General features: G+C 34.4%; 1 protein-coding gene across 1 annotated transcript in view; it reads left to right on the top strand.

Annotated features, from left to right (window-relative positions):
- Positions 1 to 1138: 1138 nt before the first annotated feature.
- Positions 1139 to 10776, top strand: part of LOC107707627 (protein argonaute-3-like) — a 34353-nt gene continuing 24715 nt past the window's right edge. The window contains exon 1 of the mRNA XM_016511702.1: positions 1139 to 1858. Within this exon, the coding sequence (XP_016367188.1) occupies positions 1840 to 1858 (19 nt within the window). The 5' untranslated portion in view covers positions 1139 to 1839. The remainder of the gene's footprint in view (positions 1859 to 10776) is intronic.

Genomic DNA, 10776 nt, shown 5'->3' with positions numbered 1-10776 from the left:
GACGCGTTTCAGAAAGGCGGGGCATAGAGGAGAAACAATAATGTACAGTATGTGGAAAATAATGTGTTTTTTGAACCTTAAACCGCATAAACACATTTCATTACACCAAATACACAAAATACTGTTCTTTTTAGCAACATCATATGACCCCTTTAAATGATCAGTAAAAACGTTTTATTTTACTGATCATCAGTAGGTCCAGCAGCCAGCAGATTTGTTTTTATTATTATTATTACAGTTTTTTCAACTGCTTACATTTTCAAAACCTCGCCTCTTTTTTTCAAAACTTTACAGACAAATCCAAAAATTGCACACACAAAATGCAAAATGCCTCACATCTCTTGCAAAATGAAGCACTGCATTCAAAATATCACAAACATCTCAAAAAGTGTTTTATGAAATTGAAAACTGAGTCAAAGGCCAAGAATTAGCGGTTTCAGAAATTGTGTGACAAGTAAAGATTTTGTGTGTGAGCAAGCAGTTGAAAAAAACTATTACTTGTGTTTACGATTATTTTTTGTTTTATTGATATATGTTTGCATGTTATGTTTGTTTTATTTTGCATACTGTATGTGCACATTTGTGTATGTTTTGATATGATTGAATATGAATTGATACACATTTGTTGGTTTTGAATTCACTGTACATCTTGAAAATATGTTAGTTGTATGTGCACATTTGTGTGTTTTTGAATTTAATATTTGTACACATTCTTGAACATTTATTTTGTAAACATTTACAGTATGAATTTACTGTACTTACTAAAACTTTTACATTTCAAAATATATTGGTTAAAAATGTATTATTGGCATATTTATATAAACAAAATCTGTATTTGAAAACAAAGTACTTTTATAATGTAGTTTTATTAAGTAATTTTATAAAAAATACTGGTGTGAATTAATATAAATAACTCGTTAGGTAACTTTTAACCCAGCCAATTCATTGGGTTAAAATAACCCACAGATGGGCAGGTGCTATACCTAAATGTTTTTAACCCAACATTTTTTAGTGAGTAGATAGAATTGAATGGTTTTGCGAAGGATTTTTACCAAGATGAATGAGGCCTAATAAATTGTTGATGATGATGAGGCTGCCTCAAACCCCGTCCTTTCCCTCGCAGCCAATCAGCGCGCGGCTCTCGCGGCAGGTCCGTGCGTCGCGCTCGCGGAGGATCAGACGCTCCATATTTAGCTGAAGCGAGTATCGCAGAGGCTCTGAGTGTCAGAGAAACCCTGCGAGAGAGAGCGAGAGAGTTCAACTCCCAACTTATTTCGTGTCACCACCGGCGTAAAACGAAGGGAGTACGCGCCATCGAAAGGCCTCGAGCGTCGAGGACGGAATTCATGGAGGATCGGGGACTTTCGCGGATTTTTCCCCTCACAGATGGGAATGTAGCTTAGCTGTTTAGCCTGGCCGCTAGCAGTAGCAGGCTAGCTGTGTCGAAGAGCGGAGGCGACATAAGTTGACTTTTACTCGCTATAACGTCATAACACCTCAACAAACCGCCTCAGTCTTTCCAAAGACGCGTTTCTGAAGGCGTCGCCGTCACAGAAACAGCGATTCGGGACTGTATTCAGGGGAACTTCTCGTTTTAGCTGGCTGGCTAGCTTGCCGTCACGTCAATCTGTCAACCGAACCTGAAATCCAGACCGGATAGTTCGAGCCACATACGGAGGCACCGAACCTCCCCCTCTCCTCTGATATACGAGCTTCTGGGACACTGGATTAGGAGCCTTTAAACTGTGAGGAAACGCTCGCATTGGGTTAACGGAACCGTAGAGTTTCTAAAGTTCGTCTACTGCGAGCCGGGGACGGAACCGGACAGAGACCTCATGAATGGAAATCGGAACTACAGGTGTGTATGATGTTGGGTCTTTCGCGCACATCTGGCTGTTTGCAACGTCATGACGAGGGATTGAATGGATACATATTTGTGACCCTGGACCACAAAACCAGTCTTAAGGGTCAATTTTTTGAAATTGAGATTTATACATCATCTGAAAGCTGAATAAATAAGCTTTCCACTGATGTATGGTTTGTTATGATAGGACAATATTTGGCTGCGATACAACTATTTGAAAGTCTGGAATCTTAGGGTGCAAAAAAATCGAAATATTGAGAAAATCGCCTTTAAAGTTGTCCAGATGAAGTTATTAGCAATGCATATTACTAATCAAAAAATTACGTTTTTGAGTAGGAAATTGACAAAATATCTTCATGGAAAATGATCTTTACTTAATATCCTAATGATTTTTGTGAGGTCTAATTATGCGGTTTTGTGTCTCTTGTTTTGTCAAACCGATTCACAGATTGGTCTGAATGATTCATTAGTAATTCAGTGTGAATTTCATTGATTAAAATGTGTGGAAACACAATTACCAGGAGTACAACAACAATCGGGTTGACCAGTATTTTTACCTTTAACTTAAAACATTTTTAAAGAAATGTATTTAATGTGTTATTTGTATAATAACTTCACCTTTAATAAAATTTATTCATTTTTAGTGTTTTAATTGTGATTAAATGTTTAGATGTTTTAATTATGTCCTAATAATGATATATTTAGCCATTATTGTGTCAAAAACTGAAGTAATTGATTTTAAGATAATAAGGTCATCAGACACTAACATAATCCTGTTGGTCGTGAAAAGCCAGGATGGGTCCATTTCTGCTTTTAAGTGTCTCAAAAGCTTTTCCACTAGAATTCTCATTTTAGGACTGCTTGACTGTACCATAGTCAAGCGTTTCTGTGAAATACTGAGTTCATGTTTGTACTGTTCTTCGTACATGTTTTGTAGTATGGTTTAGATCAGAGCAATTGTCTCATTGTGCCTCATCGTGGGCATTTTAAAGGCTGACTATGAGTCATTTTGTGATGTGATGAAGCACTGGTCAGACATGATGAGGGTGGTTTGCCTCATGTAACCAGCAGTAAGTGTGGGTTAGAATCAGGTCAGACGAGTGACCTCTCATAACCTCACTGACATCAAGGTCAGAAGTTCATCACTGGCACATTTCCCATTTTTAAGTGCACTTCCCTTAAGTCGTGTATTCCTTTTTGCTTGTGGCTGTTTTCTTGAATGATACTTGCTCTGTGTTGACTAATAAGGTGATATTTCAGGGGTCTGCATTGTGTGTCACCTATGGAATACCCCAATCTGAAGGGGCTTTGTGAAGAAAGGCTATATTGCGCATTGGATTTTCCCTTAGAACATGTTCAATGGTTCTGTACTATTGCTGAGAAATAAGGCATTTTCAAGATTGTATAAAATAATGTACCTTCGGGGTACAGGGGTTGATTGACATGTTTTTTTAATTTTTTTGCCCCCGAGTAGTTTGCAATGGAATTGGCAGCCTAAAGGGCCCTATGAAATCTGATTTATTCTTCCCAAATTATGTTTTTCCATTTTCTGGATTCATTTTAATAGTTAAATTAAATATTATTCATCAAAGCATGTCTAATTAATTGAAATCATGAAATGTATACAATTTAACAATCATTTATTAAAAGGTAACAAAATATTAATTTTAGGGCCCTATGAAATTTGTTTTATTTTTTTCCCCCAAATTCCATTGAATTTTTTTCTCTAAATTCAGTCTTTTTTTTTTATACTTTTTTTCCCATTTGGATTTTTCACTCAAAAAGCATGTCTAATGAATTGAAATCATAAAAATGATACAATTTAACAACAATTTATTAAGGTGGTATTTAATTTTTTTTCTATTTTGAAATTGTCTGGATTCAATTTTCTTATGCTTAAAATTTTCTGGATTCTGTTTTAATGGTTAATTTAAATTTATTGACGAAAAAAGCATGTCTAATTATTTAAAGTTTGAAACTTATTCAATTTAACAACAATTTATTAAAAGTTTAACAACAATTGCATTTTTAGGGCGCTTTGAAATCTGATTTGTTTGTTTGTTTATTTATGATTACTTGCGAAGTACATTCTACTCTACAATAATATATTTCTGTCACAGTTTCATCGTTAAACCAAACTTTTATTTCTGACAGTTTAAGACATTTATCCATCCAAAATCTGCCAAATTACGTGACATTCCGCGTTAATTGTAAATTCCATTTTTGTGACTGGATTCTGCGGTTCACTGGATTCTGTGATTCTGTCCCTGTGAGTCTTTGCGTCTGTGCTGTGGGAACTAAGTGGCCAGTGACCGTGAAGAGACCTAACCTGTGCGGTTTTATTAGGTTTGATGCTAAATATGGCATGGCTCGAGGTGTTTAATAACACCAGATGTTTCCTGTCACCAATCTAAGAAGGGCCCCTGTTGACGGGAAGCCCCCGTCGTGTCTTATTTCGAGGTAAGGCTACAGGTGGGTGGGTACAGGCCAAAATGTTGTCATTTTCCCGCGCAGGTTGCATAAACTGTTTTTCGAACCTTTCAAGAGCATGAAGTCACTTAATGATCAAAGTGCCCAGCTTTTCCCAGTAGTTGTGCTGTTGTGCCACAGCGTGCTGCATTGACTTTTGATTGCCGCTGTTTGTTTGATGGCAGTGCCAAAGCAGAGGAAGAGTTACATCCTTTGTTTCAACAAAAGCCCCTCGATCTCCTCCCATTGCCCATAAACTGATGACATGCTATGTGTGGTTTCTATGGTGAGTGCAGTTTGCCTTACACTGGCATTGTGGATAGCCAGTATAGTGAAGGTTTGTTTGGGGGGCCCAGTGTGATGGTGAAATAGTTTGGGGGCCGCGAGCGCTGTCTGTCAATGTCAATATATATTTGCTCTTAAATGGCTTAAAAGGGTGATTTTGAATCATTTCAACCAAATTGCAAATGCGTATTGCAGTTATGTAAAAACACAGTATAAAATCAAAATAACCTTATTAAACAGTTTTTCCCTAAATTAAACATTAGTTATAAGTTCGGCTTTTATATTCAGATATTCCCTTTTTGCTTTTTTTAAAAAATGCATTATTGTAGTTTTGTAAAGCAAGCTGTTCATCTTCAGAGGTAATAGATTAATGATTTTGATTATTTATCAAAATGTATTTATTAGGGTGATTTTGAACCACAATTTCAACTGAACTTTCATTGCAGTCAAGATTGGAAATATTTAATGCAGTTATGTAAAACCTAGTAAAAAGGCTAGTTAAAAATGAAGCATGTTTTAAACATTTTTCCCCCCTAAATGCACATAAGTTATTAGTTTTTTTTTAAAGTAACTTATTTCAGAATTGTTTCTTGCATAATTTTCCACTTTTTTTCAATGGAGTATTACTCTTGTAAAGCAGGTCATTTTGTTGTTATTATATGAAATTAAGCATAAATGGAACAATGAAAACCCAAAATGTATTTATTGTTCAGTTTAAAAGTGATTTTTTTGATAGATAATTTTAACCAAACTTTCTGGATATTGTATCCAATTAGTTTGAGAATATTTATGCACACTGTAAAAAATTTACTGTAAATAAAATACAGTGGTCTATTGTAAATATTTACTGTAAAAATTACAGCAATTCTTTACAGTGCAGTTATCTAAAATACAGTAAAAAGTCTCATTAAAAACAGTTAAAAATAATAATGTTGAACGATTTTTCCTTAAATTAACGCTGGTTATCACTTTTTAAAAGTAACTTATTCAAATAGGTTTCTTGCATTAATAATGTCACCTTTGTCATTATTCGGTGCAGTTTTAGTCTTGTAAAGCAAGCTGTTTTCAGTATTGATGATTGATTTTATTGTTATTGTGTGAAAAAGCATAAATAGAGCAATGTATTTGTTGTTTTGCTTATGCTTTTAAATATTTCTGCATATTATTGTGCCCTTAAAAATAATCAGTGCATCTTTATTTTAAGAGCCCTATAGCCAATTAAAAAACAATCATTGAATGCTCATGTCAGGATATTGCATTGTTTTATATTGGCCAGCCCTGTTCACCACGTGCACTGCACAGTCACTGTGACCCATCATAGCCCAAGAATGTGATCCCTTTCATTTTCAATGCTGAGACACTGCAGTGCATTGTGTTCAGCATCACGGGTGGATATGCAGCTTGAAAGTGTGCAGGCCGTAAATTTAAGTAGAAAAAGATGGATGAAGAAGAGGTTTTAGGGCCCTCTGGAGTGGGTTGTCGGCCTGGGAATGTTTTCATGGCAGTTATGTATGGAGACAGAGCAATCTGTCTGTGTACATGGGACCCTCTTTGGCCTTTAGGGCCTTTTTTCTTTGAAGGTTAGTTGGGGGAAGGCAAAGAGGCTCTGAGGAGAGAGTTTATACCATAAGAGGAGAGAATGGGACGAAGCTTGACCTAGGCTAGACCTCTGAGTCTCCTATCTGGTTCAAATGATTTTTCAGATGCCTTTGCTTTTAATTGCTTCTTTTCTGCTTGATAGTTTGTCTGTTTCTCGCTGTGCTCGTAGCAGATTAAGCCTGTTAACTACACAGGGTGCCTTTCACCTCGCTGTGGTGGAATCTCAAGCCAGAATGGATCTTATTCATCAGAAGCACTCTTGGTGTGGTCAGGGTTCAGGCTGTTTTCCTCTGCCATGTACCTTGGCAAATATTGGCCAGCGTCTACCCCTGCAGAACCCCAACACCCATGCTTTGCCAAAGTCCACAGTGTCCTTATCGTATCTGCGGATTCTATTGAGTCCGTTATTTTAAGTGAATCAAAAACAATTTTAAAGTAGTTGGAGCAGTCTTACTAAACTGCAGGTTATTGCTTTCATCATGTTTTTTAAATTCTTTGCTTTTGCTGCTTTATATTACTTTATGCTCAGTGTTTTTTTAAACTGGTGGTTTGTATCACAATGTTTTTATGAAATCTGTTTTATTTTGCTCCCAAATTCTGTTTTCCACATTAATTAAATTAAATTTGGAATTAAATTAATTTTAATAATAAAAAAACACACAATCTATTGAAGCTTGTTTGAAGGGTTAAAAAAATTAAAGGTAATTGTCACTTTTTATCTCACAATTCTTTTTGCTTGCAGTTCTAAGTTTATATGGCACAATTATTTTTTTTAATTTATTTATTTATTTTTTTTTTCCTTGTCTTTTCCAGAATGATGAGATATGAACTCGGAATCTGACTTTCTTGCAATTGTGAGTTTATATCTCATTTACACCTTTCTCCTAAAAAAAAGGTTAATATCTATTTATTTGAGAAGAATTTATTTTCAAAATTGTGAAAAAAAAAAAAAAGTCAGAATTGTGAGATGAAAAAGTTGCAATTACCTTTTTTTTTAATTATTATTTTTTTTTACCTTTTTCAAACTTCCATCATCCTTGTCGGTAGAATTGATAAAACTTCAATAACTTTAAAGTTCAAACAATAATATGAGGGTTTATGAAATAATTTCCCCCCTGAAATTGTGTTGTTTGTTGTCATTGTTTCTGAATTCCATATTTTATGATTTAATTAAAATTTATCATCAAAAATGGTGCTTTACCAGTTGAATCAATATGTTGTAATAATGAAATGAAAATAACAATTCCTTCACAACAAAACATATACTTTTTATTTATTATTCCAAAATTTGCCAAATTCTGTAACATTTCAATGTAAAATCCATTTTTAATGACAGGACTCTGTCTGCATTTTCTACCTCACAGAAACCACAGGACCATAACAATGTGTAGTTAAAGATGCACATTTTGAGTAATCTGAGGTATTTTATACGACTGATTGAAATGTATAACACATTTAACCTGTTTTTATGCCACCTATAAAAGACAGTGAAAGTCTTTTTGAATCGGAGGGATTATATTACATTTATTTCTGATTTGTTGTATCTGTTTGTTGCAATCTTAAATGATCTAATTATTTGGCAATGCAGTAAGCATAGCATTTTTTCCAAGTGTACTAAAAGAATCTTCCATCTTATAAAGAGATATCAGAATCTGAAGGAACAATAACCGTTTCTAGAACTAGAAGTGGTCAAACAATGAAAGTGTTGAGTGGTGAAAACAATCACATAAATCAACATTTAAGCCTTTTCAGAGCAGATAATGAGAATAATATTTCATATTTTTTAGTTATAGTGCCCAGCCCTATAGCTGTGCAGTTCAGACAGACTGTGCCTAAAAGAATCTTCCATCTTATAAAGAGATATCAGAATCTGAAGGAACAATAACCGTTTCTAGAACTAGAAGTGGTCAAACAATGAAAGTGTTGAGTGGTGAAAACAATCACATAAATCAACATTTAAGCCTTTTCAGAGCAGATAATGAGAATAATATTTCATATTTTTTAGTTATAGTTCCCAGCCCTACAGCTGTGCAGTTCAGACAGACTGTGCAAAAAAACTGGCCTCTGCTTTTCGCTCTTATCTCCAAGTCCTAATCTCCGGATGACTGTATCTTTCAAAGGTTACATCTTTACCTTAGCAGGAGCTGTTTGATGGCTCCAACCTGAGTTTGCCAACTGTACACGCGCATGGACACACACGCTCCAACTTGCCATGCTGTTCTGTCACTTAGTGCGTCTGAACCCGGTGCCGTGACTGACGCCATTGTGTCGTACCGCCGAGCTCTCGCCCGTTCCCACAACCCAAGCCTCTGTGGATTAGACTCACAACAGCTGTATTGTGTGTGTGTTTGCTGTAGTTTGCTAGAGAGGTAGAGAGCTCAGAATACAGTACTGCATTTATCGCTGGATGTCTGGAAACTGACCAGATTGGCTGGTCAGCAGTTAGTTGTGAATTTCTCCTGGCAATCTTTGCACAGTGTGTGTGTGTGTGTGTGTGTGTGTGTGTTTTTTTATCAAAGCAAAACAGTTTCAAAAGCAATTTCTCATGCTTAGGGTTAGTGTTGTTTTAGTATTATTTTAATAGTTTCTTAATATATATATTTCTATTTAGCTTTCATTTCAGTTTGACTTTTAGTAATTTTAGCACTAAAGTTAGTTTAGTTCAGTTAGTTATAGGCAACATTTTAATTTTCATTTGTTTTTTAAAATATATTTTCAGATTTTAATTTTAATTTGAGTTTTACAAATTTTATGTGCTGTTGTCATTTTTTATTTCAGTGTTCATTTATTTTCATTTCACTTCTACTTTTAGTAATTTTTGTACTTAAATGATTTCAGGTAGTTGCTCTCCTTTCTTTCTTTCTTTCTTTCTTTCTTTCTTTCTTTCGTCTTTTAATATTTTAATGTGTTTAAGTTTTAGTATTTATGTGCTTTTGTATTGCATATCTATTCAACTGGGTAACTCTTTAGTTTTGCTTAACTTTTAGTAATTTTAGTACTTCAAACTTACTTCAGTTTTCAAACTTTTTTTTTTAAATATTTTTGGTTTTCATTTTAGGTTTAGTAATATAGTTTTGTGACATTTTTAGTAGTTTTTTTTAATTTTTATTCTATATAGTTTGTAATTTAATTTATATTTAATATATTTATTTCAATTCCCAAAAAGCAATTTTTCATAGTTTTAGTTTTAGGTGTGCATTTGAGGCTTATATAAATAACCAATGTTTTAACACAATGATCAGCCAATATCAGTCCGATTGCTAATATTTATTTTTAATGTTGTTAATAGTAATGTTCATATTTATTTTTAAATGAGCCTTTAATAAAAGTTAGAGATTTAGTAGTAGCATCATTGAATATTTGTGCAGAAAACACTGTCAGTTTATTTAGATTTTTTTTGCATTTTACTGATGCTGAATTTTAGCCCTGAGCTCACAGCTGATTGACCTGGTTATTTGTTATAGAGATGACGTGCTTCCAGCGCCGCCGGTTGTTTCTAGCGTAGACGCGGTGTTACTGTAGGAGCTTGCAGCTTTCAGCACAGTGAGAATGAGCTCTTGCATTAATGATTCAGAGGAACCGCCTGCACCAGAGCAGAATGATGAATTGCTCTTAATCACACTCACCTTCTAGGGATATTAATATTTTTTTCGTTTATTTCTTGGTTTATCGTTGTCCTCTTAAAATTACAGGCTGCATCTGATGCCATAATGACGGTCTCCATGGTCACCACGTGCTCGCTTCTTGCCCGCTTTAGTCCCTGTTTATGGGTCACCTGAGGACAGCGATGCTTTTGGCAGCAGTAAGGAGCAGAGATTGGAGTAATCTAATCTAGGCAGCTTTCTCCACTCTTATTATGATGTTATGGGCTTTTTTTATTTATATATCAGGTGTTTTTGTCTTATTTGTAGGCATACAAATAAATCATCAAACTTTTTGGGTTCGTAGCATGCCAAAAGCAGACTGTCTCTGCCCAAATTTTACAGGCATTTTGATGACAGGATGTGGAAATTACAGAGCAATTTCCGACGAACTGATGTTTTCAGAACATAGTGACCTCTAACCGTGACTAGTGATATGTAGGCAAATACGTAGGTTAGGCTGATATTGTGTTATTGGAGATTTGAATATGGCATCAAGTGTTCAGGTTAACATTCAGAATTGTAAATAAATATAAATGTAACGTTAAAAACCTTTAACATTTTGTGCATTTTAAAGTTAAATGCATAAATCTGGTGCACGTCAGCCCCTTTTCAGTGACCAAGCCAAACAATTGGAATACAATAATAAAGAAAGAAAGAAAATAATATATTCAAATTGTTGGTCTAATTATTAACAAATTGATGAGGATGATGATGGTGATTGTTATTGTTAATTTCAAGTCAGTGTAATGTGAACTAATAATATTAAACCATTGTTAGAATTAATGTAATATTAATATTAAAATGAATTTATATAATTATGAAATATTCATTTATTTTTACAGTGCAAGTGTATTGTATTATTATTATTATTGTTGTTGTTATTGTTAACATTAAGAAATAAATATATTACTACTA

The sequence above is a fragment of the Sinocyclocheilus rhinocerous genome, unplaced genomic scaffold (genome assembly GCF_001515625.1).
Source record: "Sinocyclocheilus rhinocerous isolate Xijiao unplaced genomic scaffold, SAMN03320098_v1.1 scaffold235, whole genome shotgun sequence".
Taxonomy (NCBI): domain Eukaryota; kingdom Metazoa; phylum Chordata; class Actinopteri; order Cypriniformes; family Cyprinidae; genus Sinocyclocheilus; species Sinocyclocheilus rhinocerous.
The sequence above is the reverse complement of the archived record's forward strand: the minus strand, read 5'-3'. Positions and strand labels throughout refer to the sequence as shown.